General features: G+C 35.6%; 1 protein-coding gene and 51 non-coding genes across 52 annotated transcripts; all 52 read left to right on the top strand.

The window, feature by feature from the left end:
- Positions 1-131: 131 nt before the first annotated feature.
- Positions 132-17,710, top strand: LOC144839418 (exostosin-like 3). The gene is made up of 8 exons (XM_078694763.1): positions 132-226; positions 2,860-3,063; positions 4,624-6,909; positions 10,559-10,633; positions 12,081-12,208; positions 14,370-14,517; positions 16,039-16,167; positions 17,149-17,710. The coding sequence occupies exons 3-8, from the start codon at positions 4,771-4,773 to the stop codon at positions 17,356-17,358; spliced, it is 2,829 nt and encodes a 942-aa protein (XP_078550889.1). The 5' UTR covers positions 132-226; positions 2,860-3,063; positions 4,624-4,770; the 3' UTR covers positions 17,359-17,710.
- Positions 17,711-18,374: 664 nt separating this feature from the next.
- Positions 18,375-18,447, top strand: Trnai-aau (transfer RNA isoleucine (anticodon AAU)). Its single transcript has one exon. It is a non-coding gene; the product is annotated as a tRNA-Ile (tRNA).
- Positions 18,448-18,528: 81 nt separating this feature from the next.
- Positions 18,529-18,601, top strand: Trnai-aau (transfer RNA isoleucine (anticodon AAU)). The gene has a single exon. It is a non-coding gene; the product is annotated as a tRNA-Ile (tRNA).
- Positions 18,602-18,682: 81 nt separating this feature from the next.
- Positions 18,683-18,755, top strand: Trnai-aau (transfer RNA isoleucine (anticodon AAU)). The gene has a single exon. It is a non-coding gene; the product is annotated as a tRNA-Ile (tRNA).
- An 84-nt stretch (positions 18,756-18,839) lies between these two features.
- Trnai-aau (transfer RNA isoleucine (anticodon AAU)) lies at positions 18,840-18,912 on the top strand. Its single transcript has one exon. It is a non-coding gene; the product is annotated as a tRNA-Ile (tRNA).
- Positions 18,913-18,993: 81 nt separating this feature from the next.
- Trnai-aau (transfer RNA isoleucine (anticodon AAU)) lies at positions 18,994-19,066 on the top strand. The gene has a single exon. It is a non-coding gene; the product is annotated as a tRNA-Ile (tRNA).
- An 80-nt stretch (positions 19,067-19,146) lies between these two features.
- Positions 19,147-19,219, top strand: Trnai-aau (transfer RNA isoleucine (anticodon AAU)). Its single transcript has one exon. It is a non-coding gene; the product is annotated as a tRNA-Ile (tRNA).
- Positions 19,220-19,300: 81 nt separating this feature from the next.
- Positions 19,301-19,373, top strand: Trnai-aau (transfer RNA isoleucine (anticodon AAU)). Its single transcript has one exon. It is a non-coding gene; the product is annotated as a tRNA-Ile (tRNA).
- Positions 19,374-19,454: 81 nt separating this feature from the next.
- Positions 19,455-19,527, top strand: Trnai-aau (transfer RNA isoleucine (anticodon AAU)). Its single transcript has one exon. It is a non-coding gene; the product is annotated as a tRNA-Ile (tRNA).
- An 81-nt stretch (positions 19,528-19,608) lies between these two features.
- Trnai-aau (transfer RNA isoleucine (anticodon AAU)) lies at positions 19,609-19,681 on the top strand. The gene has a single exon. It is a non-coding gene; the product is annotated as a tRNA-Ile (tRNA).
- An 81-nt stretch (positions 19,682-19,762) lies between these two features.
- Positions 19,763-19,835, top strand: Trnai-aau (transfer RNA isoleucine (anticodon AAU)). The gene has a single exon. It is a non-coding gene; the product is annotated as a tRNA-Ile (tRNA).
- Positions 19,836-19,916: 81 nt separating this feature from the next.
- Trnai-aau (transfer RNA isoleucine (anticodon AAU)) lies at positions 19,917-19,989 on the top strand. The gene has a single exon. It is a non-coding gene; the product is annotated as a tRNA-Ile (tRNA).
- Positions 19,990-20,070: 81 nt separating this feature from the next.
- Trnai-aau (transfer RNA isoleucine (anticodon AAU)) lies at positions 20,071-20,147 on the top strand. Its single transcript has one exon. It is a non-coding gene; the product is annotated as a tRNA-Ile (tRNA).
- An 81-nt stretch (positions 20,148-20,228) lies between these two features.
- Trnai-aau (transfer RNA isoleucine (anticodon AAU)) lies at positions 20,229-20,301 on the top strand. The gene has a single exon. It is a non-coding gene; the product is annotated as a tRNA-Ile (tRNA).
- An 81-nt stretch (positions 20,302-20,382) lies between these two features.
- Trnai-aau (transfer RNA isoleucine (anticodon AAU)) lies at positions 20,383-20,455 on the top strand. The gene has a single exon. It is a non-coding gene; the product is annotated as a tRNA-Ile (tRNA).
- Positions 20,456-20,536: 81 nt separating this feature from the next.
- On the top strand, positions 20,537-20,609 carry Trnai-aau (transfer RNA isoleucine (anticodon AAU)). Its single transcript has one exon. It is a non-coding gene; the product is annotated as a tRNA-Ile (tRNA).
- An 81-nt stretch (positions 20,610-20,690) lies between these two features.
- Trnaf-aaa (transfer RNA phenylalanine (anticodon AAA)) lies at positions 20,691-20,763 on the top strand. The gene has a single exon. It is a non-coding gene; the product is annotated as a tRNA-Phe (tRNA).
- Positions 20,764-20,844: 81 nt separating this feature from the next.
- Trnai-aau (transfer RNA isoleucine (anticodon AAU)) lies at positions 20,845-20,917 on the top strand. The gene has a single exon. It is a non-coding gene; the product is annotated as a tRNA-Ile (tRNA).
- An 81-nt stretch (positions 20,918-20,998) lies between these two features.
- Trnai-aau (transfer RNA isoleucine (anticodon AAU)) lies at positions 20,999-21,071 on the top strand. Its single transcript has one exon. It is a non-coding gene; the product is annotated as a tRNA-Ile (tRNA).
- An 81-nt stretch (positions 21,072-21,152) lies between these two features.
- Trnai-aau (transfer RNA isoleucine (anticodon AAU)) lies at positions 21,153-21,225 on the top strand. The gene has a single exon. It is a non-coding gene; the product is annotated as a tRNA-Ile (tRNA).
- An 80-nt stretch (positions 21,226-21,305) lies between these two features.
- Positions 21,306-21,378, top strand: Trnai-aau (transfer RNA isoleucine (anticodon AAU)). Its single transcript has one exon. It is a non-coding gene; the product is annotated as a tRNA-Ile (tRNA).
- An 81-nt stretch (positions 21,379-21,459) lies between these two features.
- Positions 21,460-21,532, top strand: Trnai-aau (transfer RNA isoleucine (anticodon AAU)). Its single transcript has one exon. It is a non-coding gene; the product is annotated as a tRNA-Ile (tRNA).
- An 81-nt stretch (positions 21,533-21,613) lies between these two features.
- On the top strand, positions 21,614-21,686 carry Trnai-aau (transfer RNA isoleucine (anticodon AAU)). Its single transcript has one exon. It is a non-coding gene; the product is annotated as a tRNA-Ile (tRNA).
- Positions 21,687-21,767: 81 nt separating this feature from the next.
- Positions 21,768-21,844, top strand: Trnai-aau (transfer RNA isoleucine (anticodon AAU)). The gene has a single exon. It is a non-coding gene; the product is annotated as a tRNA-Ile (tRNA).
- An 81-nt stretch (positions 21,845-21,925) lies between these two features.
- Positions 21,926-21,998, top strand: Trnai-aau (transfer RNA isoleucine (anticodon AAU)). The gene has a single exon. It is a non-coding gene; the product is annotated as a tRNA-Ile (tRNA).
- An 81-nt stretch (positions 21,999-22,079) lies between these two features.
- Trnai-aau (transfer RNA isoleucine (anticodon AAU)) lies at positions 22,080-22,152 on the top strand. The gene has a single exon. It is a non-coding gene; the product is annotated as a tRNA-Ile (tRNA).
- Positions 22,153-22,233: 81 nt separating this feature from the next.
- On the top strand, positions 22,234-22,306 carry Trnai-aau (transfer RNA isoleucine (anticodon AAU)). Its single transcript has one exon. It is a non-coding gene; the product is annotated as a tRNA-Ile (tRNA).
- An 81-nt stretch (positions 22,307-22,387) lies between these two features.
- On the top strand, positions 22,388-22,460 carry Trnaf-aaa (transfer RNA phenylalanine (anticodon AAA)). Its single transcript has one exon. It is a non-coding gene; the product is annotated as a tRNA-Phe (tRNA).
- An 81-nt stretch (positions 22,461-22,541) lies between these two features.
- On the top strand, positions 22,542-22,614 carry Trnai-aau (transfer RNA isoleucine (anticodon AAU)). Its single transcript has one exon. It is a non-coding gene; the product is annotated as a tRNA-Ile (tRNA).
- Positions 22,615-22,695: 81 nt separating this feature from the next.
- Positions 22,696-22,768, top strand: Trnai-aau (transfer RNA isoleucine (anticodon AAU)). Its single transcript has one exon. It is a non-coding gene; the product is annotated as a tRNA-Ile (tRNA).
- Positions 22,769-22,849: 81 nt separating this feature from the next.
- Positions 22,850-22,922, top strand: Trnai-aau (transfer RNA isoleucine (anticodon AAU)). The gene has a single exon. It is a non-coding gene; the product is annotated as a tRNA-Ile (tRNA).
- An 81-nt stretch (positions 22,923-23,003) lies between these two features.
- On the top strand, positions 23,004-23,076 carry Trnai-aau (transfer RNA isoleucine (anticodon AAU)). Its single transcript has one exon. It is a non-coding gene; the product is annotated as a tRNA-Ile (tRNA).
- Positions 23,077-23,157: 81 nt separating this feature from the next.
- Positions 23,158-23,230, top strand: Trnai-aau (transfer RNA isoleucine (anticodon AAU)). Its single transcript has one exon. It is a non-coding gene; the product is annotated as a tRNA-Ile (tRNA).
- An 82-nt stretch (positions 23,231-23,312) lies between these two features.
- Trnai-aau (transfer RNA isoleucine (anticodon AAU)) lies at positions 23,313-23,385 on the top strand. Its single transcript has one exon. It is a non-coding gene; the product is annotated as a tRNA-Ile (tRNA).
- An 81-nt stretch (positions 23,386-23,466) lies between these two features.
- On the top strand, positions 23,467-23,539 carry Trnai-aau (transfer RNA isoleucine (anticodon AAU)). Its single transcript has one exon. It is a non-coding gene; the product is annotated as a tRNA-Ile (tRNA).
- An 81-nt stretch (positions 23,540-23,620) lies between these two features.
- On the top strand, positions 23,621-23,693 carry Trnai-aau (transfer RNA isoleucine (anticodon AAU)). The gene has a single exon. It is a non-coding gene; the product is annotated as a tRNA-Ile (tRNA).
- Positions 23,694-23,774: 81 nt separating this feature from the next.
- Positions 23,775-23,847, top strand: Trnai-aau (transfer RNA isoleucine (anticodon AAU)). The gene has a single exon. It is a non-coding gene; the product is annotated as a tRNA-Ile (tRNA).
- An 81-nt stretch (positions 23,848-23,928) lies between these two features.
- Trnai-aau (transfer RNA isoleucine (anticodon AAU)) lies at positions 23,929-24,001 on the top strand. The gene has a single exon. It is a non-coding gene; the product is annotated as a tRNA-Ile (tRNA).
- An 81-nt stretch (positions 24,002-24,082) lies between these two features.
- On the top strand, positions 24,083-24,155 carry Trnai-aau (transfer RNA isoleucine (anticodon AAU)). Its single transcript has one exon. It is a non-coding gene; the product is annotated as a tRNA-Ile (tRNA).
- Positions 24,156-24,235: 80 nt separating this feature from the next.
- Positions 24,236-24,308, top strand: Trnai-aau (transfer RNA isoleucine (anticodon AAU)). Its single transcript has one exon. It is a non-coding gene; the product is annotated as a tRNA-Ile (tRNA).
- An 80-nt stretch (positions 24,309-24,388) lies between these two features.
- Positions 24,389-24,461, top strand: Trnai-aau (transfer RNA isoleucine (anticodon AAU)). Its single transcript has one exon. It is a non-coding gene; the product is annotated as a tRNA-Ile (tRNA).
- An 81-nt stretch (positions 24,462-24,542) lies between these two features.
- Trnai-aau (transfer RNA isoleucine (anticodon AAU)) lies at positions 24,543-24,615 on the top strand. Its single transcript has one exon. It is a non-coding gene; the product is annotated as a tRNA-Ile (tRNA).
- An 82-nt stretch (positions 24,616-24,697) lies between these two features.
- Positions 24,698-24,770, top strand: Trnai-aau (transfer RNA isoleucine (anticodon AAU)). Its single transcript has one exon. It is a non-coding gene; the product is annotated as a tRNA-Ile (tRNA).
- An 81-nt stretch (positions 24,771-24,851) lies between these two features.
- Positions 24,852-24,924, top strand: Trnai-aau (transfer RNA isoleucine (anticodon AAU)). Its single transcript has one exon. It is a non-coding gene; the product is annotated as a tRNA-Ile (tRNA).
- An 81-nt stretch (positions 24,925-25,005) lies between these two features.
- Positions 25,006-25,078, top strand: Trnai-aau (transfer RNA isoleucine (anticodon AAU)). The gene has a single exon. It is a non-coding gene; the product is annotated as a tRNA-Ile (tRNA).
- Positions 25,079-25,159: 81 nt separating this feature from the next.
- Positions 25,160-25,232, top strand: Trnai-aau (transfer RNA isoleucine (anticodon AAU)). Its single transcript has one exon. It is a non-coding gene; the product is annotated as a tRNA-Ile (tRNA).
- An 81-nt stretch (positions 25,233-25,313) lies between these two features.
- Trnai-aau (transfer RNA isoleucine (anticodon AAU)) lies at positions 25,314-25,386 on the top strand. Its single transcript has one exon. It is a non-coding gene; the product is annotated as a tRNA-Ile (tRNA).
- Positions 25,387-25,467: 81 nt separating this feature from the next.
- On the top strand, positions 25,468-25,540 carry Trnai-aau (transfer RNA isoleucine (anticodon AAU)). The gene has a single exon. It is a non-coding gene; the product is annotated as a tRNA-Ile (tRNA).
- Positions 25,541-25,621: 81 nt separating this feature from the next.
- Trnai-aau (transfer RNA isoleucine (anticodon AAU)) lies at positions 25,622-25,694 on the top strand. Its single transcript has one exon. It is a non-coding gene; the product is annotated as a tRNA-Ile (tRNA).
- An 82-nt stretch (positions 25,695-25,776) lies between these two features.
- Positions 25,777-25,849, top strand: Trnai-aau (transfer RNA isoleucine (anticodon AAU)). Its single transcript has one exon. It is a non-coding gene; the product is annotated as a tRNA-Ile (tRNA).
- An 81-nt stretch (positions 25,850-25,930) lies between these two features.
- Positions 25,931-26,003, top strand: Trnai-aau (transfer RNA isoleucine (anticodon AAU)). Its single transcript has one exon. It is a non-coding gene; the product is annotated as a tRNA-Ile (tRNA).
- An 81-nt stretch (positions 26,004-26,084) lies between these two features.
- Positions 26,085-26,157, top strand: Trnai-aau (transfer RNA isoleucine (anticodon AAU)). The gene has a single exon. It is a non-coding gene; the product is annotated as a tRNA-Ile (tRNA).
- The last annotated feature ends 11 nt before the right edge of the window (positions 26,158-26,168 follow it).

Consider the following 26,168-nt stretch of genomic DNA (forward strand, 5'->3'; position numbering starts at 1 on the left):
TGTGACGAGGGATAAGAAGACGGTTTTTTTTTTTACGATTAAAAAAAACATGTGGGAAACAAGAAAGATTGATTTTAGTTTTTGAGAAGCGCTATTGGATACTCTTATAGAGGGCAGCAAACACAAAACAAGACAGGACAGAAAGACGTGTGTGTCAAGTATGTTCTTAATATGTGACAAATGTGTTGTCTAGGATTAGTCTCGAAATATCTTAAATAATTATTCGGTAAGTTTAGTATCTTTGGATTTTACATTATTATAGGATAGTTGATTACACATTGCTCCAATAAATTGCGTTAGTTTGTATTTAAAATGTATTTATATGTCTGCAACTTCACGCCGTTCGGCTAGCCTAGTTAGTAAGTAGGCCTGACTGTGCCATCCAGCAGGTGCGTGAGTGTACTAACTGAGTGAGTTGGGCTGCACACACAAAACTCTGCTAAACTCGACAGAAATAAAAGAGAGTTCAAATTGTTTTTTAGGTCTAACTATCTTTATATTTAATTATTACATTAGAAGCGCAGTGTATTTGTATTTAAAGCCTTTTTTATTTACTTTTTTTTGACAGGTTGGCAAATTTGCCAATAAAATTTGTCAACACAGTCTCAACAATCATAAATTAAGTCTGCTAATTAATTGGTTAAATGTCAAACACAGTAATGTCCTAGTTAATGCAAATAATATTCGAAGGGTTGGGTTGATTAGATCTATTTTATAACAAAATGTTTAATCAGAAACATGCATACAAGAATGCTCTGATTAATATAAGGAGCTTTGATTTTTATGAAATAAAATAATAAAAGGTGTTTTTTTTGTCTTATTTCCACTCTTTGTATTATACAAATTAATGCATTTAATTTCAATTACATTCAAAATGAAAGCAAAATAATTAATTTAAATATAAAACTCTCTTAAATATTTTATAATTTATTCTAATATCTTAATTCTGGATAAATACAAAATTAGCAATTTATAAATAAATTCTTAATTTCATTTAATTTTTTTTTTTAGATATGGCAATTCTGATTACTCTAAAAAAGAGATTAACTGTATTATTATTGTAATCTGTAACTCACTTAATTACTTAACTCATGAGAAAGATTTATTAATCTGAATTTAGTATTAATTTTGAATAATTGCATGCATAGAGCACTCGTCCATTGTCTATTGGACTAAATTTAGATTTTATTGTTTCTTCTTTGAGCTAAACATATCATGTTACCGTTATTAACATAATTCATGTGTCTATGTTACTGATCTTCTTTGTTACAATGTTTGAAATGATCATGTCATCTTACTCATGTTATTAATGTAACTGTAGATTAATGCTGTAACTGTTGATTAATGTGCCTAATCAAGTGAAGCAGACTAGGATCTTGAACACATGATACATTACTCCATTATTTGTCAAAAATAAATCCTCAATTTATATTTTGTTTGTCCTGCCTGTGTGCAATCATCTATTCTTCTACATCATATTTCAATGTTTTTGTCTGAAATGCACATTGTGATGTGTAGTTTGATAAAATTCTGTATAAATTACAGCCCAGATTAACCTAGATTTATCCTTGGGGTTATCTAGACAGTATCTGATTTTTGCAGGGTACATATTTTTATTTCATCGTTGCTAGATTCTTGTCTGTGATGATATTATAACACAACCATATGATTTGAGTTACATGTACTTATACCATTATAATACGGTATAATGGATAAAAATCTAAATCTTTGATACCTACAGTAAACTATGACGATATCATCATAACACAACATAGATTTGAGTTAACAACATTATTATTATTTTTAAAAATCTAAATTTTTGGTACCTATACAAATAAATTAATAATTTTAATTCCTTCCTACATTTATTTTAATTGCTGCTATAGTGTTTCAGGAAACGCATGTAATTACAGTAGTATGTTCTCCTGTATGTAGTCAGAAGAATGTTTATGTTCCATAGCCTTCAATCAAATCCTAGTATACACAACATTGTTGACACTAATGGCTTCCTCATTCCAGATGTTGATGACAGAGCAAGCCTCACCAAGTCACAAATTTTCATTCATTAAATCGTTGTTTCATTACATTTACAAATTTCTCAAATAGAAAAAATTCATGAAAAATGTCATTCCTTTTCAAAAATAGTTTAATTTCCTTGGTTACCATGGAACTATAAATAAGAAATATATTGCTACATACCATAAGGGAATAGTACTGTACTTCCTCCAAGGCATGGATTAATAGAAATATTCTGCTATAGTGTAAATTAACTAAAAGTAAGCCCAGTCTTTATTTACAGTAATGTGGACTTCAAAGCTCAAGCATCAGCTCACAAGATGACCTGTTTGACCTGTAAGGTCACTTTATAGTTTCGAATCCATTAGTACTATATTCATGAAATTTAATAAGATATTTAATATTTGAATTACTTATTATGTAACATTATAATCTTCAAAGCTTTATTTTGGCAATTTTACAACCACCATTGCTGCTGGGGTGTTGTAAGTGGACCTTAATAACCCCAGCCTTGACACAGTGAACATCTCAAAGTATTTGCAACACATTTGACATTACTTAACATTTTTATCTCAAATCCTACCAAGAATTTCTTTGCCAAACATAATCCACTATTTAGTTTTGGTATGTACTGTAAGTATTAACACATATTTTAGATTTACTTTATAAACATATCAAACTGTTCAAAGTTCACATGAAAGATGATGTTAATGTTTACACCAGGACATACACACAGGATCTTAATGATCTCGTTTTTGGATTGATATTCTAAAAACATTTACATTGTGGCAGTAATTCCATCAACATTGTTATAATCATATTGTAATGTATTTTCCTTTACAGGATGTTTAGACTTTTTAGCTGAATTAATATCTTCCTGTCAGGTCCAACGGGTGCAGCTATCCAATCGCAGGAGGCGAGGCAGTGCAGTTAGTATGATATTTACAGCGTTTTTACTCATTCCTGACCTTACTACATTGTGTTAGAAGAGATTAACTCTAAAGTACAACCATGATTATTGTCTAAATATTAATACCTCATGTACAGGTAAGTGTATTTTTGTTTATGTAATTTAAGTAATATATGGCATCACTATTCTCCAAATAAATTAAGTTTACAGTACAACTTAATTACTGTTTACAGGTATTTTCTGTATCTTTTGTTTGATAGTGTATGTTGATAATCTTGATTTTTGTTTGTAGTACAATTCCCATGACCATCAATTAAATTTTTATTATTGTATTTTAATATTAATAATACTTATTAAGTAATGATATTATATATTTAAATACTTTTCTCCATTTTTACAATCTGATTTTTCAGAATTGTTTTTATTCCCTGTGTTATAACATGTTATATATAATATAAGTGTAACATCAGTTAATTTGAACAAAGAAAGATGCCTTAAATTAAATACATCAGTGTAACTAGGCCTATATATTACAATGCACACAGTTACAATAACAGGTCTAAAATTAGAATAGCTTAACAGCAAAGTATCTCAACAAACAGTAATGTTCAATAACAATCAGGTAACATTTCACAATATTGATGTTAAATACTGAAAGTAAATCCCTGCAAGTGTCAAGGTTGAATATTAATTATTAGCTATAAAAGAAGATTTAATATTCTCAAAAAAACATTAAATCCATCATTTGTGACGCTACATAATACACTATGTGAACAAAGTTAATGTTTCACTTCATGAATTGTATAGTCATTGAGCTTAGAGAAATATCCAGGGATTCTAAAATGAAAGGTGCAATGGGACAGCAGTACCTGTGGGATAATTGGCAAAGAATTTTTAAAAAAACCTACAGTACAAAGACATTCTCAATCTATTGTAGTGATAGATTATTATCTGTAATTTAATTCTTTATTAGTAGATTTGTACTCAGCCATACTATATTTTATCATTTAATAATCCTTCTGGGAAAAGTGTAAAGCATAGTATTACTGTATTTCAGTGTGTCTATGTTATACAATTTGTCTTGAAGCAGAATATTTAATTATAGTTATACTGGTCATAAATAAGTGCTTAAACTTAAAAGACAAAGACTAGATAGAAAGCATTCAATATTAAATTCACAATGTGGCTTACATTCATAACTTATGATGATAAACACATTAAATATTCTGACTTCAGACCTACATACTGCTTGCTTTGGACATTTTGTATCATTATTCATTTTCTTTATTTCGGATAGTACATTATTTATGGATGTACATCCATTACAAATCATACAAAAAAACAAAAAGAGAAACAATTTCACCATAAAATTAACAATATAAGCAATCAAATTGTAAATATTGTTCCCAATATTTTAGTTTACTCTATGTGTAAGCTCTGAACATTACCCTGGATAATAAAGAAAATATTAAAGCAATTTTTCAAAGGCAAAAATATAATAAATGTTTACTATATCACATCTACGACTGCCAGCATAAATATACTCATTATAATGTAATGAATGTGGAATAAACAATCTAGAAAACTAATTCAAAGTTATAAAGAAAGATTTAATATTTAATATTAATTAAATAACGTACTGTATTGGAAAGTAATTTTCATTTTATAAAAAAGAACATTTTTATTTTGTATTTCAGATGGTGTAACCCAACAATCTCACAATGAATCTGTATGAACTCTGTACACTTCCACTGAAACTGGATTGTGTTCGCATACTGTCAACAAATTTTCAATGGAAAAGTATTTGACCTTTGACTTTAAAATGTTTGTAAAATTCTTAGAGGATGCTTATAAATAGGATGGAGTTTGCCACACGCAAAGAACCGCCCGCAATGCGTCCGTCGCCTCAGATATCGTTTGCTCGGTGGTTGAGTCGAAACAAGTTTTTATCGCGGCTGATAACAATTCTTTTAGTGATTTTAATAGTGTTACCTCTACTTACGCATTATTATCTAACAAACTCTGACGCCATTAGTTACGGTCCGTTTTCGTTAACAAGTTGTGACGGTATTACATCAATGGAACCGAGTGATCTTAAAACGCATTTAGAAGAGTTATGTCGTATACGTATTTCCGTATCAAATGAGTTACGTGAAATGGAAAGTCGTCGTCAGTCAATGAATAATGATATACATGCATTGTATGAAGAGAAAGAATCCATGCAATCTGTACTTGTTCATTCGCAGAAGGAACTTGATCATTTGCATATGCAGGTGAGTAATATGAGAAAGGAGAAAGAGGAAGTGGCGTTACAAGCCATCTCGCATATAGTTGCACCAAAACGAATTCTTCCTAGCTTAGATGATAATGTCGAAATAGCGCCACCAGGGTCGAGTAAACGCTGCCGACAGTACAATTGTTTTGATTATTCACGTTGTTCTGTCACGTCTCATTTTCCAGTTTATTTTTACAAACCTAACAGTCATCCAATTTCTGAAATGGTAGAATCAAGTATAAGGACGTCTTTATTGCATATACTTGCCACGAGCCCGTACATTGCTTATGACGCCCACATGGCCTGCATTTATTTAGTGTGTGTTGGAGATAGTACTGCTAGAGGTGCTATAGCAAAATTAGAAACAAATTTAAATAAATTGCCAAATTGGAACGGTGATGGTCGTAATCATGTTCTTCTAAATCTCCAAAGATATGAAACGCTATCGAATAATTTAAAAAATACAAACACAGGTCGTGCAATTGTTGTTCAAACAAATTTTGAAACCAGTCAGTTTCGATCGGGATTTGACATTGTAGCGCCGATGCTCTTGAATTTAGACTCCAAATTTGATTGGAAAGACACGCCCATCCAAGTGCCTGCTCTAAGGACTTACTTTTTAACATTCCAAGGCAAGAGTTTTTCAAAGAACATGGCACCTTCAGAAGATAACATTGCATTCATTAATGTAGAACAAAATAATGTTAACGGTAAACAAGTTAAAGCAGACTTAACTTTAACGAAAGAAGAAGCAGAAGAGATTTTATTTATGACAGAAGAACTTGAAAAGTTAAAAAAGATAAAAGAAGATAAGTTTTTTATAGATTTTATTTGTACAAAATCAAATTTTGAAGTACAGGAAACACAGAATGTTGAATGGGGGTTATGTGGGGAACATACAGAACGTGTTAGTACATTACAACAATCTACATTTGCATTGATTCTTGCTACCAACAACTCTATAGCTTTTTCAACTCATCTTTATATTCGACTTTATGAAGCATTACGATACGGTGCAATACCTGTTATATTAGGTGAACAAATACAACTACCTTTTAACGAATTTATTTCTTGGAAAAAGTGCGCGATTATTTTACCCAAATCTCGGATAACAGAGCTTTATTTTTTTCTTAAAACAATTTCTGATAAAGATATATTGTCAATGCGGCGACAGGGTTGGTTTGTCTGGTCGACGTACCTATCATCAACAGAAGCCGTAACAAACGCATTGTTAGCCACAATAAGGACTAGACTCTCAATTCCAGCTAGTATTTTACCCAGTGAACCCTCTCCTAATATTTTCCCGTCTGGTCATCCAATAAAAGAGGAGAAAATAAAAGTAGTGATAGACCCAGAGGAATTGTTAGGCCCAATTGATCCCCCGTTTGCTTCACCAAAGTATCTGCGTAACTTCACCACAACTATCGTGGATCAAGAATACATATGGAATAATCCACCTGGACCTCAATACTTATTTCCGTCATTGCCAAACGATCCTCTGCTTCCAACTGATGCAAGGTTTATTGGGTCACAGCACGGATTCCGACCGATTGGGGGCGGTGTGGGGGGTGCTGGGAAGGAATTCCAGGAAGCAATTGGTGGCAACGTTCCTCGAGAGCAGTTTACGATTGTGATGCTGACGTACGAAAGAGAAAAGGTTCTGATGTCTGCTTTGGAAAGACTTGTTGGACTGCCATACTTAAACAAGGTAAATGAACATACTATTTTACATTGCAATTATTAAAATACATCCACAGTAGGTGAGGTTGAATCTAGAAGTGGCCTTTGAAGGCAACCTAATATTAACACATTAGCCAGGTTATTGTGTATCCACTGCAAACATACTGTGTATAAAAAAAAATTGTTATACCGGATATTACTATTTCGATTGGCTTAACTCTACTTGTTCAAATATTTAATTGAATATATCTTTAAATCTGACATTAAAGTCTGTACCATGTGTCATCACTTCCCTTATATCGAAGCTTGAAAATAATTCTATACAGAAGTTAAAATACACAAACCACACAACTGATTGATGAATATGACATGACAATTGAATATGTATTTCATCTTGTGAGATATTCCATTGATTGTATTGTAACCTTGTTGGAACAGACAGAATCTTCAGGGCATCTGTGTAAAAGCTGATAATAATTCTGCTTTATCCACTAGCTATATTATTGTTTTGATTGAGTGTAGTGTTTTCAGATATTAGGAAATGCTAGAAGATAAAAGGCAGAAATAGAAGGCATCATGATTTTGTAAATGTAAGATTCTCTTCTGATTAATAATGTTTACCACCATACATGTTAACAGGATTTGTAAATCACATGCGTAATATACACCTAAATTTAGCAATTTAACATATACACATCATTCATCATTAAGTTTAATATAGCAATCTATTATAAAGACTATACTTGGTCTTATCTAGTCTTGGCATTCAAATATATACAAAAAATATATTTGAAAGTTATTTGAGCGTTTGAATGAAAACCATAAAAACTGAATTGGTGAATTTAGGGTTTGTGAGTCTGAACAATTACGATCCATGGTTTTAATAGCTGCATTGTAAATGCAACTCTTTCAATGTATGTGTGCTGTTATAAGTGAGAGAATTGTATTCTAAATGCATAATGTCTGTACATTTCATTATCTTAATGAATATCTCATCTAATGAATCTGGATTTGCATCAAATTATTGATTTTGTACAATTAAAGCACGGAGCTACTGTATGATTAAACTTTAAAGTGTACAGTCTTGTATTTTTTAGTGTATGAAATTATCAACTTTGATATTTAAAGAATAATGGTAGATGAATTTATATTGAAATAATTTCATCTGGTATTGGAACAAGATAGATTACTTATTTCTTATATAAATATAGTGTGTAAATACAGGATATTGAGTACTGTATGTGCTTGGTAGACCTATTCCACACATCCACTTGTATCAGTTTGTAACATGTGCTGCATTAGCTATCAACAGGATGTTTAACACACAGGCTTTAAATAAACACAAATAATATTAGTACTGTACATCTTTATATTCATTTTTCTTCAGATATTTTATCATGGACAAATCCAATACAACAAAATTTAGCTTTTACATGGATGATGTTGGGCCTTGTAGACTATTCATCATGTTATTAAAACAAGTCTGTCTATTCTTAGCGCCTTAAAATTGATGTTCATTCTGTAATTATTGATTAGAATTAGTAACATTCATCATAATAACCAGTGGACTTACAGTACTAGATGTTCTTCTGTTTAATAACATGAATGTTGTTTGTGATGCTTGGGCCTAGTAGTTTGTCTTCATTAACCACTGTCTATTGCCTTAAATAACTAATGTTCTGTCATTCTGTAACATTGGATTATTAGTCATAATATTAACCGGTTCTTCAGTTTAATAAACATGATGTTTGTGATACGTTGGCCTTGTCGTTAGTATTCATCATGTTATTTAACCAAGTCTGTCTATTCTTAGTCCCTTGAATCACTGATGTCCACGATGTCAATGTTAATTCAGTAGCATTGATGATGCTTTTAAATTTGTGTCATGCAATAATTCAAGTTGTTTGCTGTTTGGATTATCTGACACATGATTCAAGTTCGTGAGAGTCTTGTTTATTTTCAAGTGTTGTTTGCTGCAAATAAAAGTGTGCAATGTTTTGCCAGTCTACTGCATTCAGTTTGTCATCAATTAAATTAGTTTAGAAAGACCAAAATAGCTAAATACACGCTAAAATTCAATCTTTACAATGTTTTCTAAAATTCATTATTAAAGACTGATTTAAATTTAAGCATGATCATAATCTACCAGTGCTTAAATATAAATTAGTGAAAATGTTATCTCCATATGTTAATCTATCACTACCTTTGTAGGATTTACTCCAGGGCCATTTGTCCTAGCACACCTACAGTAACTGTACACACCACCTATGATTAGCAAGCACAGATTACTGTATATGCCTCTCATTTGACACACCTAACTGTACACACACCTAAAGCAGAGATTAAAACTGTATATGCCTCTCATTTGTCTTGACACACCTACAGTAACTGTACACACCTACTACTAGTATTAGCAAGTTTATTGTATATGCCTGTCATTGTGAATTGATAAATCTTTTTGATAAAGAAGTATACTATTTAATTGATAAATATTTTTTAATGAAGTTACTATTTCACATATGTTATGGTACCTTTCCATTTATTCATTTTAAATTTCTTGAATATTCTAATCCGTTTTGTCGTAAATGTAAAGAATACTTCAGTATGAAATTGAAATGCAATATGTGGATAAAATCTCAGAATTTAAAATTAATTTTAAATTTCATTCACTTCAGTCTTAAATGTTGAAATGAAAGAAAACACATGAATTACCAGCCGAACTGTGGCCTAGATCCTCGCAGACTGTGCCTGTGGCGTTTTAAATATTATTAGAACCTTTTTAAAGATTGTTTCAGTCACTAAGATTGATGATAAAAATATTACATCAAATTGAAAATCTTACAGAGTAAAGTAAAATCCATTTATTTTTATAAATATTTATTTTGTATTTATTTGAAATTGCATCAATGAAACCGCAGTCATTCAATCAAATAATATTAATTACTATTGATTAATTTATAATAGATACTGCAATTAATTCCGCTCTGTCCCTTGATGTTGATATCTGAGACTTTTGTAACTAGATACTCGATTCTCAAGTTACTTGTTAAGTGAAACATTTAAGTTATATTATTAACATATTTTCCATAGCAAACCTAACTTGATCAACAGGTATAGAACATAAATCACTTTTCCTCTAAAACTTCTATCACTATCTATCATCATATCATTTCATAAAATATTTAGATTATTATTGTTAATTGACATACATTGCACATGCTTGACCTATGCCTAGATGTATATGCAAGATCCTGGCAATTAGTTCTCATTTGACCTCCGCCACCCTCAGAGGTCTTGCTGAGAGTTCAAACAAGGTCATCTTCTAGCTAGAGAAAGTTTGTCATATCAACTCCTGAATTATGTCTTTTATACATGCAGTGCTATATAATTATTTTTGTACATAGTTTGTTAATGGTACTAGTTTTTTTTAGGTAATATACAAAAAACAACTTCTTGATGTAAATTATATTGGATGATAAATACTATAAAAGCAGCAAATTCATATATTTTAAAAAGTAAGATTAAAAGAGACAGGTATACAGTACATGTATCTCCCTCTTAACAATACTAAGTAAGGAATTAAAAGCACTCTAAATTACTATTTACCCATCTACCTAAAATAAATTTTATACATTGTTTATTAATACTGTACAACACTATATGAATTATTCTTGCAGGTAATTGTTGTATGGAATTCACCAGAGCCTCCCAAAGATGACCTGCTTTGGCCCCGTATCCATGTGCCCATCAAGGTACAGTAACAATACTCTATCTATGTTTGTATACCAGCTTTTTTAGACTTGACACAGATAATACTTTATTTGTCAAAATGGCAAGATATCGTCCTTGTCAATATAGGATATTAAAATACATTTAAAATATTTATACAATGCATTTAAAATACTATACAAAATATTGCAACATTTATTATAATACAGAATGAATTTGTTTAAATGACTTTGTGATTAGCTAATTAAGAATCAGTAAAAAGTTATTAATTTATTGGGATACAGTAGACCTATTGTTGAATACTGTGCCATGTTTTACATAAATGAATTTAAGAACATACTTACTAATCAAAAAGCAACGTTTAATCGATAATAGGAATTAGCGTGTTTTTATAGAGTAGTGCTTAGATGAGAAGGTAAGTGCTTTGCGATATATAATAAGAGCATATATTAGAATTTACGATAAAGGTAATTAAATTGATGACAGTTTTTTAATATCCTTTGCTTTCATTTGTCATAAAGTAGTAACACAATTCAATTTGTTTGTCCTTGCTGTGTGTCTTCTTGTGTTTAATGACGCATATAGCCATTTGTTGTAGTATAGCAACATACAAAATGATTGTCAGATGCTGGTGGTTGTAAATATAAATTGTTTAGTAATAGGATGACACAGAAACATTAAAGTTGGTGTCTTGAATTTTAATCAGAAGAAGCGATCTTAAATACTTTCTTTACGATTGTAGAATGGTTAATAATTTGCAATAAAATGTTACTGTATGTGATGCTGACATACGTTTTGAATTTACTAGCTAGTGTGGTTAGTTGAGATGATGCCAGAGTATAAGTCTTTACATTGTACATTGTGATAGATAGGTTGTTACATTGTACATTGTGATAGATAGGTTGTTACATTGTACATTGTGGTAGATAGGTTGTTACATTGTACATTGTGATAGATAGGTTGTTACATTGTACATTGTGATAGATAGGTTGTTGCATTTTACTACAGTAAAAAAAAAATTTACTGCAGTGGAGGTTTCTTGAAACATTGTATATATTATTACTATTTTTACTGTGATTTGATGAATAAATGTACAGTACTGTATTTGGCCTTCAAACCCAAGGTCCAGGGTTCAATCCTGACCTAGTGCCAGAGTTATAACTCACAACTCTTTCAACTCCAACCTCTAAGCCTCAAAGTTTATTAGCACGATAAATTATGAAATAGTTTATCCATCCTGTAATTGCCGAGTTACTCGATGTTGGATGCGATTGAAATAAAAAAGAAAGAAGTTATAGAATAAAATCTTTACTAAATACTATGGCATTATTGCAAGCCTTTTGTGTTTTCATAATGTATTAACTCAACTCAAAGAGGTGGCCATTGAGACTGCAGTTAATAATACAAAAACATGCATTAAGTTTTTCATCTCACCAGAATAATTTGAAGAAATGTGTTTATAAATTACAGGTTATCAAGACAAAAAAGAACAGTTTGAATAACCGGTTTCTTCCGTATGATGAGATAGAAACGGATGCGCTTCTGTCTATTGACGACGATGCTCATCTCAGACATGATGAGATTCTATTTGGCTTTCGGTAAGGAATATGAGATGATTATTTTTATGTTCATGACAGGAGAATTTACAGTACTTTAATTTATGTCTTACAGCTCAGGATGTAATCGTGTTTGTAGAGATCTTTCCACTAGCCCTTTCAATCCTCTCCACCTTGTCTGAGGATTTCTCAACTTAAGTTTAACATTAGAAAATAATAACCTGTAGATTATTCCACCCTTAGCGCTACTCCTACAAAGATGTTTACTTTATAACTTTTTTCATTTTATCATTATTATTTTTTTGTAACATATGGTATTCAACAGTGTCCATTGGTGGTCTAAATTGAACCCTGCCATTTTCCCATTTGCCCTCCTGACGAGTACACTAGAACAATCTAGATTTGTAGAATGGTACAAATGACACATTGTAGAAACACATGTAACAGTGAGTCATTTAGGTACTACATAAATTACTTACACTACAGTCTATTCTGTTACAATAAATAAGCCTGTTATTATGTATACAATTCAGTTATATATTCAGAATTATTGATTTGTACGTCAGCATAGAGAGAATATTCAACATCAGATTTAAAGTTAAATTAAGTGGCAATACCCTTAGGATAATGTACAATGATTTATTTATTCAAACACAATTTGTGTGGCATTGCAAAACAAATGGTTTTTTTTCAATCGATAATTACAGCTTTAAACAAATTAATTATAGTGGTCATAAATAATGAAATAAAAAGAGGGACAACATATATTGTTTACAATGTAAAGTAATGTTTAAAAAAAATGTTAATACATTATTCATGTATAGTTTGTTCTCCATATAATGTTTATGGACAAAAAACAAATGTTATATGCTTTCTGTCAAATGAATATTTATATTTTCTTCTCTCTGCATTTTGGCAGCTGATGACTGTTTTGATCAATTTTGTGAGCAGGTGTTTTAAATGTTTAATTCCTTTACCTTTGAATAATACATTGTACGCTGGATTGTCACGGTGATATAATGATAATTAATTTATAAAGTTACTCAATGGTCAATACGCTGGATTCGTTCTGTTCCTAGTCAACGCCATTTGTAGTTTAGGGTAAATTATAAAGCATCATTGAGTTCTCAGCAAACTGTACTGGAAACAAGCTAGTATGACTAATACTATGTCGTCAGTGTGTGTGTAACACATATTGATTCAAGTAGTTGGATGAAATAAAAAATGTATTTTAAAGCAATAGCAAGAGACAAACAGACACAGACTGAAAAAACATAAAACTTAGTTATTTCATAGTACTTTATTACACAACAAACTTGTTTTGTATGATAGCTAAACACGTATATGTTTTTTTAAATCTCAATTTATGAATATAATAACATTTTTAAAAAAATTATAACAATGTTAGTAAAGATAAAAATAGTATAATTGTACACTAATATGATGCACTGCCTATCTTGTTGACCCTGTTGTATTACACTTTTTTCCGGACAATCATCGTCAATTGGGTCAATCACCCCTATTAGAATTATTAATTTCAAAACGTACCTTGCAGACACACCCGGTACTCGTCCTCTGAAGCTGATAGGAAGGAAGTGAAAGCACGAAATGTTGCAGAAATAGTTTGTTTTTGCCTTGAAAAGTTATAAACTATGCTAGTTCTATACCCAAGTGGTAATATGGCCTTGAACAGCTGAATCAAAAATCATAAATAGCAAAAATAAAAATGAATGTAATCTCCAAGAAGACCATTAGTTGTCATCTCTATGTAGAATTTAATCATTTTAGAGTAGTATATGAAGAGGAGATGAAATGGCATTATTATATCTTGTGTTTAATGTAATAAATAATAATAAATTATGTATTTCTTTTACTTCTTCACCAAAATGATGTTCATTCTAAGTAGCAGTCAATTCTCCTAATACTGGACACCTTTGGACTGGCCTAACATGTCTGGGAAGTCTGGTATTCAGAATGTTTTCTAATGGTACAAATTTGGGACAGGTTTTGGAAGAGTTTCCAGTTTCCTGGCATTGGGAGAGTTGACTGTAATATGACGGTGCAACTTTACTTTTAAAAGTATAACTGGAGTGAATACTTGTGCCTACATTTTTAAAAATGCGAATATAGGTAAACAATGAGAAAATAACTAAACTGAAGTGTTTTACTAAGGTGTTGACAATTGTGTATTGTCATTTTTCAGGGTGTGGCGAGAAGCTAGAGATCGTATTGTTGGATTTCCTGGCCGGTTTCATGCGTGGGATTTGTCAAACAAAGATGGCTTCTTATATAACTCAAACTATTCATGTGAACTATCTATGGTCCTGACGGGAGCTGCTTTCTTTCATAAGGTAAAGTACAGTACAAAAGTCTTATCTCATACTTTCTTTGATAAGGTAAAGTACAGTACTCAAGTCTTATCTCATACTTTCTGTCATAAGGTAAAGTACAGTACTCAAGTCTTATCTCATACTTTCTTTGATAAGGTAAAGTACAGTACTCAAGTCTTATCTCATACTTTCTTTGATAAGGTAAAGTACAGTACTCAAGTCTTATCTCATACTTTCTGTCATAAGGTAAAGTACAGTACTCAAGTCTTATCTCATACTTTTTGTCATAAGGTAAAGTACAGTACTCAAGTCTTATCTCATACTTTCTTTGATAAGGTAAAGTACAGTACTCAAGTCTTATCTCATACTTTCTGTCATAAGGTAAAGTACAGTACTCAAGTCTTATCTCATACTTTCTTTGATAAGGTAAAGTACAGTACTCAAGTCTTATCTCATACTTTCTTTGATAAGGTAAAGTACAGTACTCAAGTCTTATCTCATACTTTCTTTGATAAGGTAAAGTACAGTACTCAAGTCTTATCTCATACTTTCTTTGATAAGGTAAAGTACAGTACTCAAGTCTTATCTCATACTTTCTTTGATAAGGTAAAGTACAGTACTCAAGTCTTATCTCATACTTTCTTTGATAAGGTAAAGTACAGTACTCAAGTCTTATCTCATACTTTCTGTCATAAGGTAAAGTACAGTACTCAAGTCTTATCTCATACTTTCTGTCATAAGGTAAAGTACAGTACTCAAGTCTTATCTCATAGTTTCTTAAGTTAAACTGGAAGTGGGAGCGACTTGAGTGTCAAAATGTAGCGGCCTGTCCTATACCCACATTTCAACAATTTGGGCATTATCAGTACCACATTCCCCTATTCCAAGCGTACTTAATTCCTGGTTAAAATACACAACTTGATGTTTTCATTAACACTAATAATAGCGTGAAGAAGATGTATTGCAAATCATTTAAAAACAAGCTATTGTTTCCCAATAGGAATCATGGATGGGTGGATACTAAGCATAAAGGAAGGCAATGCTATCAGTTTGTATTTAGTAGGCCAATGACAAATCCAGTTATTGTCTTTTGTTGGTGATTGTTTAGACTGCATTTAATTATTCCAAACTAAAGCTCATTTGTGACTTAAAGCATAATGATGATACCGGTATAATTGAACTACTCTTTTTATGAGGGCTAATCTAACACACCAAAATGTCATTTTAACCTTAAGCTCTGTCTACACTATCAAATTTATGTGAATAATTATGTGCCCGTATATAGTAGTGATATGCCCAAATATGGTAGTGAAATGAAATCATCATGTCCATATATGGGCACATCACCTTTTTTGTCACATAAAGTTTGATAGTGTAGACAGAACTTTACACATAATATCACATGTTAAATTATCTGTGGATCTTTCACAACTTGTTTCTATTTTCAGTATTATTCATACATGTGTGGTGTTAAACATTACAACACTCTTTTCAGAATTATTCGTACATGTAGTATTGGTAAATGTTTCTTTCTCTTTTCAGTATTATTCGTACGTGTACAGCTACATAATGCCTAAGGTTATCAGAGACAAGGTTGATGAGTACATTAACTGTGAAGACATTGCTATGAACTTTCTAGTCTCCCATATCACTCGTAAACCTCCAATTAAGGTTTGTACAAGATAGTATTTATTATTTAGTCAGAGTCTTAACAATCAGAATATGTATGGAAATAATCAACTTGACATCAAAATTGGTTGAATGAAACTTAATCCCTCCTTTTTTATCTCCCTCTTCTTCTCTCATTCCTCTTCTTGCCTTTCTTTTCCACCTCTTCTCTTTTTCCTCCTCTCTTCTTCGTCTACTCTTCGTCTACTCTTCCTCTTCTCTCCCTCCTCTTCTCTCCCTCCTCTTCTCTCCCTCCTCTTCTCTCCCTCCTCTTCTCTCCCTCCTCTTCTCTCCCTCCTCTTCTCTCCCTCCTCTTCTCTCCCTCCTCTTCTCTCCCTCCTCTTCTCTCCCTCCTCTTCTCTCCCTCCTCTTCTCTCCCTCCTCTTCTCTCCTCCTCTTCTCTCCCTCCCCTTCTCTCTTTATTTTCTCCCTCCTCTTCTCTCCCTCCTCTTCTCTCCCTCCTCTTCTCTCCTCCTCTTCTCTCCCTCCTCTTCTCTCCCTCCCCTTCTCTCTTTCTTTCCTCCTCCATTCTGCATTCCATTTCTCTTTTCCATATTCTATTAAACTCCTGAAATTGACAAATGTTATAATTAGGTTGATTTATATTGCCTAGTTATTGCATAGAGCAGATCCATGAAATTTATCAAGCAAGACTTTAATTTGATATGTAATTGGCAAGTGTTATGTAGATGAATTATATTGTGCTGATCAAAGGTTTATAGAATATATCAAGCAAAACTTAAATTTATGTATAATTAACAAGTGTTGTATTGGAATGAAGTATATTGCGCTGATGAATGGTGTATAGAATATATCATGCACAGCGTTATGATCCTTGTCAAGTATTTCTGTCATTATCATCTATCTTTTTTAATTAACCAAGTTCATCTTTTGCCTTTTTTTATTACTGAGAAAAGCTTGCAGTTGAGTTACTATAAGTAAAAAGTTGTTATCGTAATATTTGTTTCCATTTGTTTTCCACAGGTCACTTCAAGGTGGACGTTCCGTTGTCCAGGTTGTCCAGATGCCCTCTCGTTAGACGAGTCTCATTTTAATGAGCGACACACATGCATCAAATTTTTTACAAAAGTGTTTGGATACACGCCTCTGCTAAACACGCAATTTCGTGTTGACTCCGTGCTTTTTAAAACAAGAATACCTCACGATAAACAAAAGTGTTTTAAGTATATTTAAATCACGTGGTGCTAAACTATTTAAACCAACGATTGAAATATTAAGCAACCCTCGAAATAGATATACCACGACAACCGTCGTAGACTAAGCTATGTTTAGAGTGTTTATAAAACATATTAATGTTGTCATGGGAACAATAATCTAAAATTATAAGATGCATCTGAAAATAACTGTAGAAAAACTGTTTTGAAATTTATCATGACAGGTAACTATCCTCAAACTGGACTCTTGACCATGTATTTGGCCCTCTAGAGGTCAGTTTGTTTAATTATAGCTTGTCATTCTTTTTTTAAAAAACTGTATAAAGAAACTGTCAAGATAACTTTTACCATCAGAATTTTATTTATTTCAAGATTGTTTTTATAAAAAAGAAATTAATTAATATTGTTACCACATTTATTTTGTTCCTCATTGCTCCACTTGCAACGTGTTACATTAAATGCTACGTATTGCCACACATACATGTAACAAACTGTTTACATTTTCTGTGAACACACGACTAGCATTGTTAAATACGCTGCAGCCTTCCGCAAATGGCCACGAATAATCCCCGCATTGCAATGCATTCAATGTTGGAACAGTGTTTCTTGGCTTTACTAGTAGTAATCTTATGTTATCTTCTTTCTGCTGATTTCCAAACTTTGTATAGATTTAGTTTTCTATATTTTATATTTTATGAAATGTTTCAATCATGTTTTTCAATTTATCCATTTGGATCTAATATAAAAAACCAGTTCGGTCAAATTTACAATCTTTTTTCTACAAGTTTGATTGGTTACTTGATATTTCTTGATGTTTGCAAAAGTGACCCATAATAAAAGAAAAACTATACTGTTTGGCTGTCTATCTATCTGTCTGTTGGTCACACTACAAATATATTATCTTTATCTTTAAATTACATTGGTGTAAAATAGTTTTGCTGATAGAAGTTCACCCCACATAGACCAGTACTGAATTTTTTTCCTCGTTTTAGCCGTACAGTACATAGAGATTTGACATCGTTGTAACTAATAACCGGCCGGTTAGCTCAGTCGGCAGAGCGTCGTGCTAATAACGCGAATGTCATGGGTTCGAGCCCCATATCGGCCAGTAATGTATTTTTGTCGTCTTTTCAGTCATACAGTATGTTTAACCAGGAATCATAGAAATTTGACATCATTGTGTCAAACCGGCCGGTTAGCTCAGTCGGCAGAGCGTCGTGCTAATAACGCGAATGTCATGGGTTCGAGCCCCATATCGGCCAGTAATGTATTTTTGTCGTCTTTTCAGTCATACAGTATTTTTAACCAGGAATCATAGAAATGTGACATCAATGTATCCAACCGGCCGGTTAGCTCAGTCGGCAGAGCGTCGTGCTAATAACGCGAATGTCATGGGTTCGAGCCCCATATCGGCCAGTAATGTATTTTTGTCGTCTTTTCAGTCATACAACAGTATGTTTAACCAGGAATCATAGAAATTTGACATCATTGTGTCAAACCGGCCGGTTATCTCAGTCGGCAGAGCGTCGTGCTAATAACGCGAATGTCATGGGTTCGAGCCCCATATCGGCCAGTAATGTATTTTTGTCGTCTTTTCAGTCATAGAGTATGTTTAACCAGGAATCATAGAAATGTGACATCATTGTATCCAACCGGCCGGTTAGCTCAGTCGGCAGAGCGTCGTGCTAATAACGCGAATGTCATGGGTTCGAGCCCCATATCGGCCAGTAATGTATTTTTGTCGTCTTTTCAGTCATAGAGTATGTTTACCAGGAATCATAGAAATGTGACATCAATGTATCCAACCGGCCGGTTAGCTCAGTCGGCAGAGCGTCGTGCTAATAACGCGAATGTCATGGGTTCGAGCCCCATATCGGCCAGTAATGTATTTTTGTCGTCTTTTTAGTCATACAGTATGTGTAACCAGGAATCATAGAAATGTGACATCAATGTAACCAACCGGCCGGTTAGCTCAGTCGGCAGAGCGTCGTGCTAATAACGCGAATGTCATGGGTTCGAGCCCCATATCGGCCAGTAATGTATTTTTGTCGTCTTTTCAGTCATAGAGTATGTTTAACCAGGAATCATAGAAATGTGACATCAATGTATCCAACCGGCCGGTTAGCTCAGTCGGCAGAGCGTCGTGCTAATAACGCGAATGTCATGGGTTCGAGCCCCATATCGGCCATTACTTTATTTTTGTCGTCTTTTCAGTCATACAGTATTTTTAACCAGGAATCATAGAAATGTGACATCAATGTATCCAACCGGCCGGTTAGCTCAGTCGGCAGAGCGTCGTGCTAATACCGCGAATGTCATGGGTTCGAGCCCCATATCGGCCAGTAATGTATTTTTGTCGTCTTTTCAGTCATACAATATTTTTAACCAGGAATCATAGAAATGTGACATCAATGTATCCAACCGGCCGGTTAGCTCAGTCGGCAGAGCGTCGTGCTAATAACGCGAATGTCATGGGTTCGAGCCCCATATCGGCCAGTAATGTATTTTTGTCGTCTTTTCAGTCATAGAGTATGTTTAACCAGGAATCATAGAAATGTGACATCATTGTATCCAACCGGCCGGTTAGCTCAGTCGGCAGAGCGTCGTGCTAATAACGCGAATGTCATGGGTTCGAGCCCCATATCGGCCAGTAATGTATTTTTGTCGTCTTTTCAGTCATAGAGTATGTTTAACCAGGAATCATAGAAATGTGACATCATTGTATCCAACCGGCCGGTTAGCTCAGTCGGCAGAGCGTCGTGCTAATAACGCGAATGTCATGGGTTCGAGCCGGCCCCATATCGGCCATTACTTTATTTTTGTCGTCTTTTCAGTCATACAGTATTTTTAACCAGGAATCATAGAAATGTGACATCAATGTAACCAACCGGCCGGTTAGCTCAGTCGGCAGAGCGTCGTGCTAATAACGCGAATGTCATGGGTTCGAGCCCCATATCGGCCAGTAATGTATTTTTGTCGTCTTTTCAGTCATAGAGTATGTTTAACCAGGAATCATAGAAATGTGACATCATTGTATCCAACCGGCCGGTTAGCTCAGTCGGCAGAGCGTCGTGCTAATAACGCGAATGTCATGGGTTCGAGCCCCATATCGGCCAGTAATGTATTTTTGTCGTCTTTTCAGTCATAGAGTATGTTTAACCAGGAATCATAGAAATGTGACGTCATTGTATCCAACCGGCCGTTTAGCTCAGTCGGCAGAGCGTCGTGCTAATAACGCGAATGTCATGGGTTCGAGCCCCATATCGGCCAGTAATGTATTTTTGTCGTCTTTTCAGTCATACAGTATTTTTAACCAGGAATCATAGAAATGTGACATCAATGTATCCAACCGGCCGCTTAGCTCAGTCGGCAGAGCGTCGTGCTAAAAACGCGAATGTCATGGGTTCGAGCCCCATATCGGCCAGTAATGTATTTTTGTCGTCTTTTCAGTCATAGAGTATGTTTAACCAGGAATCATAGAAATGTGACATCATTGTATCCAACCGACCGGTTAGCTCAGTCGGCAGAGCGTCGTTCTAATAACGCGAATGTCATGGGTTCGAGCCCCATATCGGCCAGTAATGTATTTTTGTCGTCTTTTCCGTCATACAGTATGTTTAACCAGAAATCATAGAAATGTGACATCAATGTATCCAACCGGCCGGTTAGCTCAGTCGGCAGAGCGTCGTGCTAATAACGCGAATGTCATGGGTTCGAGCCCCATATCGGCCAGTAATGTATTTTTGTCGTCTTTTCAGTCATAGAGTATGTTTAACCAGGAATCATAGAAATGTGACATCAATGTATCCAACCGGCCGTTTAGCTCAGTCGGCAGAGCGTCGTGCTAATAACGCGAATGTCATGGGTTCGAGCCCCATATCGGCCAGTAATGTATTTTTGTCGTCTTTTCAGTCATAGAGTATGTTTACCAGGAATCATAGAAATGTGACATCAATGTATCCAACCGGCCGGTTAGCTCAGTCGGCAGAGCGTCGTGCTAATAACGCGAATGTCATGGGTTCGAGCCCCATATCGGCCAGTAATGTATTTTTGTCGTCTTTTCAGTCATAGAGTATGTTTAACCAGGAATCATAGAAATGTGACATCATTGTATGCAACCGGCCGGTTAGCTCAGTCGGCAGAGCGTCGTGCTAATAACGCGAATGTCATGGGTTCGAGCCCCATATCGGCCAGTAATGTATTTTTGTCGTCTTTTCAGTCATAGAGTATGTTTAACCAGGAATCATAGAAATGTGACGTCATTGTATCCAACCGGCCGGTTAGCTCAGTCGGCAGAGCGTCGTGCTAATAACGCGAATGTCATGGGTTCGAGCCCCATATCGGCCAGTAATGTATTTTTGTCGTCTTTTCAGTCATAGAGTATGTTTAACCAGGAATCATAGAAATGTGACATCATTGTATCCAACCGGCCGGTTAGCTCAGTCGGCAGAGCGTCGTGCTAATAACGCGAATGTCATGGGTTCGAGCCGGCCCCATATCGGCCATTACTTTATTTTTGTCGTCTTTTCAGTCATACAGTATTTTTAACCAGGAATCATAGAAATGTGACATCAATGTAACCAACCGGCCGGTTAGCTCAGTCGGCAGAGCGTCGTGCTAATAACGCGAATGTCATGGGTTCGAGCCCCATATCGGCCAGTAATGTATTTTTGTCGTCTTTTCAGTCATAGAGTATGTTTAACCAGGAATCATAGAAATGTGACATCATTGTATCCAACCGGCCGGTTAGCTCAGTCGGCAGAGCGTCGTGCTAATAACGCGAATGTCATGGGTTCGAGCCCCATATCGGCCAGTAATGTATTTTTGTCGTCTTTTCAGTCATAGAGTATGTTTAACCAGGAATCATAGAAATGTGACGTCATTGTATCCAACCGGCCGTTTAGCTCAGTCGGCAGAGCGTCGTGCTAATAACGCGAATGTCATGGGTTCGAGCCCCATATCGGCCAGTAATGTATTTTTGTCGTCTTTTCAGTCATACAGTATTTTTAACCAGGAATCATAGAAATGTGACATCAATGTATCCAACCGGCCGCTTAGCTCAGTCGGCAGAGCGTCGTGCTAAAAACGCGAATGTCATGGGTTCGAGCCCCATATCGGCCAGTAATGTATTTTTGTCGTCTTTTCAGTCATAGAGTATGTTTAACCAGGAATCATAGAAATGTGACATCATTGTATCCAACCGGCCGGTTAGCTCAGTCGGCAGAGCGTCGTGCTAATAACGCGAATGTCATGGGTTCGAGCCCCATATCGGCCAGTAATGTATTTTTGTCGTCTTTTCCGTCATACAGTATGTTTAACCAGAAATCATAGAAATGTGACATCAATGTATCCAACCGGCCGGTTAGCTCAGTCGGCAGAGCGTCGTGCTAATAACGCGAATGTCATGGGTTCGAGCCCCATATCGGCCATTACTTTATTTTTGTCGTCTTTTCAGTCATACAGTATTTTTAACCAGGAATCATAGAAATGTGACACCAATGTAACCAACCGGCCGGTTAGCTCAGTCGGCAGAGCGTCGTGCTAATAACGCGAATGTCATGGGTTCGAGCCCCATATCGGCCAGTAATGTATTTTTGTCGTCTTTTCAGTCATAGAGTATGTTTAACCAGGAATCATAGAAATGTGACGTCATTGTATCCAACCGGCCGTTTAGCTCAGTCGGCAGAGCGTCGTGCTAATAACGCGAATGTCATGGGTTCGAGCCCCATATCGGCCAGTAATGTATTTTTGTCGTCTTTTCAGTCATAGAGTATGTTTAACCAGGAATCATAGAAATGTGACATCAATGTTACCAACCGGCCGGTTAGCTCAGTCGGCAGAGCGTCGTGCTAATAACGCGAATGTCATGGATTCGAGCCCCATATCGGCCAGTAATGTATTTTTGTCGTCTTTTTAGTCATACAGTATTTTTAACCAGGAATCATAGAAATGTGACATCAAATGTATCCAACCGGCCGGTTAGCTCAGTCTGCAGAGCGTCGTGCTAATAACGCGAATGTCATGGGTTCGAGCCCCATATCGGCCATTACTTTATTTTTGTCGTCTTTTCAGTCATACAGTATTTTTAACCAGGAATCATAGAAATGTGACACCAATGTAACCAACCGGCCGGTTAGCTCAGTCGGCAGAGCGTCGTGCTAATAACGCGAATGTCATGGGTTCGAGCCCCATATCGGCCAGTAATGTATTTTTGTCGTCTTTTCAGTCATAGAGTATGTTTAACCAGGAATCATAGAAATGTGACGTCATTGTATCCAACCGGCCGTTTAGCTCAGTCGGCAGAGCGTCGTGCTAATAACGCGAATGTCATGGGTTCGAGCCCCATATCGGCCAGTAATGTATTTTTGTCGTCTTTTCAGTCATACAGTATGTTTAACCAGAAATCATAGAAATGTGACATCAATGTATCCAACCGGCCGGTTAGCTCAGTCGGCAGAGCGTCGTGCTAATAACGCGAATGTCATGGGTTCGAGCCCCATATCGGCCAGTAATGTATTTTTGTCGTCTTTTCAGTCATACAGTATTTTTAACCAGGAATCATAGAAATGTGACATCAATGTATCCAACCGGCCGGTTAGCTCAGTCGGCAGAGCGTCGTGCTAATAACGCGAATGTCATGGGTTCGAGCCCCATATCGGCCAGTAATGTATTTTTGTCGTCTTTTCAGTCATACAGTATTTTTAACCAGGAATCATAGAAATGTGACATCATTGTATCCAACCGGCCGGTTAGCTCAGTCGGCAGAGCGTCGTGCTAATAACGCGAATGTCATGGGTTCGAGCCCCATATCGGCCAGTAATGTATTTTTGTCGTCTTTTCAGTCATACAGATGTTTAACCAGGAATCATAGAAATGTGACGTCATTGTATCCAACCGGCCGGTTAGCTCAGTCGGCAGAGCGTCGTGCTAATAACGCGAATGTCATGGGTTCGAGCCCCATATCGGCCAGTAATGTATTTTTGTCGTCTTTTCAGTCATACAGATGTTTAACCAGAAATCATAGAAATGTGACGTCATTGTATCCAACCGGCCGGTTAGCTCAGTCGGCAGAGCGTCGTGCTAATAACGCGAATGTCATGGGTTCGAGCCCCATATCGGCCAGTAATGTATTTTTGTCGTCTTTTCAGTCATAGAATATGTTTAACCAGGAATCATAGAAATGTGACATCATTGTATCCAACCGGCCGGTTAGCTCAGTCGGCAGAGCGTCGTGCTAATAACGCGAATGTCATGGATTCGAGCCCCATATCGGCCAGTAATGTATTTTTGTCGTCTTTTTAGTCATACAGTATTTTTAACCAGGAATCATAGAAATGTGACATCAAATGTATCCAACCGGCCGGTTAGCTCAGTCTGCAGAGCGTCGTGCTAATAACGCGATTGTCATGGGTTCGAGCCCCATATCGGCCAGTAATGTATTTTTGTCGTCTTTTTAGTCATACAGTATTTTTAACCAGGAATCATAGAAATGTGACATCAATGTATCCAACCGGCCGGTTAGCTCAGTCTGCAGAGCGTCGTGCTAATAACGCGATTGTCATGGGTTCGAGTCCCATATCGGCCAGTAATGTATTTTTGTCGTCTTTTCAGCCATAGAGTATTTTTAACCAGGAATCATAGAAATGTGACGTCATTGTATCCAACCGGCCGGTTAGCTCAGTCGGTAGAGCGTCGTGTTAATAACGCGAATGTCATGGATTCGAGCCCCATATCGTCCAGTAATGTATTTTTGTCGTCTTTTCAGTCATAGAGTATGTTTAACCAGGAATTATAGAAATGTGACATCAATGTAACCAACCGGCCGGTTAGCTCAGTCGGCAGAGCGTCGTGCTAATAACGCGAATGTCATGGGTTCGAGCCCCATATCGGCCAGTAATGTATTTTTGTCGTCTTTTCAGTCATAGAATATGTTTAACCAGGAATCATAGAAATGTGACATCAATGTTACCAACCGGCCGGTTAGCTCAGTCGGCAGAGCGTCGTGCTAATAACGCGAATGTCATGGGTTCGAGCCCCATATCGGTCAGTAATGTATTTTTGTCGTCTTTTTAGTCATACAGTATTTTTAACCAGAAATCATAGACATGTGACATCAATGTATCAAACCGGCCGGTTAGCTCAGTCGGCAGAGCGTCGTGCTAATAACGCGAATGTCATGGGTTCGAGCCCCATATCGGCCAGTAATGTATTTTTGTCGTCTTTTTTGTCATAGAGTAAGTTTAACCAGGAATCATAGAAATGTGACATCATTCTATCCGACCGGCCGGTTAGCTCAGTCGGCAGAGCGTCGTGCTAATAACGCGAATGTCATGGGTTCGAGCCCCATATCGGCCAGTAATGTATTTTTGTCGTCTTTTCAGTCATACAGTATGTTTAACCAGGAATCATAGAAATGTGACATCATTGTATCCAAACCGGCCGGTTAGCTCAGTCGGCAGAGCGTCGTGCTAATAACGCGAATGTCATGGGTGCGAGCCCCATATCGGTCAGTAATGTATTTTTGTCGTCTTTTCAGTCATAGAGTATGTTTAACCAGGAATCATAGAAATGTGACGTCATTGTATCCAACCGGCCGTTTAGCTCAGTCGGCAGAGCGTCGTGCTAATAACGCGAATGTCATGGGTTCGAGCCCCATATCGGCCAGTAATGTATTTTTGTCGTCTTTTCAGTCATACAGTATGTTTAACCAGAAATCATACAAATGTGACATCAATGTATCCAACCGGCCGGTTAGCTCAGTCGGCAGAGCGTCGTGCTAATAACGCGAATGTCATGGGTTCGAGCCCCATATCGGCCAGTAATGTATTT

The sequence above is a fragment of the Antedon bifida genome, chromosome 4 (assembly GCF_963402885.1).
Source record: "Antedon bifida chromosome 4, ecAntBifi1.1, whole genome shotgun sequence".
Taxonomy (NCBI): Eukaryota; Metazoa; Echinodermata; class Crinoidea; order Comatulida; family Antedonidae; genus Antedon; species Antedon bifida.

Coding starts and splice junctions, on each gene's coding strand:
- LOC144839418 (XM_078694763.1), top strand. CDS start 4,771: ATGCTTATAAATAGGATGGAGTTTGCCACACGCAAAGAACCGCCCGCA. Junction 6,910..10,558: donor GACTGCCATACTTAAACAAG/GTAAATGAACAT, acceptor TTATTCTTGCAG/GTAATTGTTGTATGGAATTC. Junction 16,168..17,148: donor CTCGTAAACCTCCAATTAAG/GTTTGTACAAGA, acceptor TGTTTTCCACAG/GTCACTTCAAGGTGGACGTT.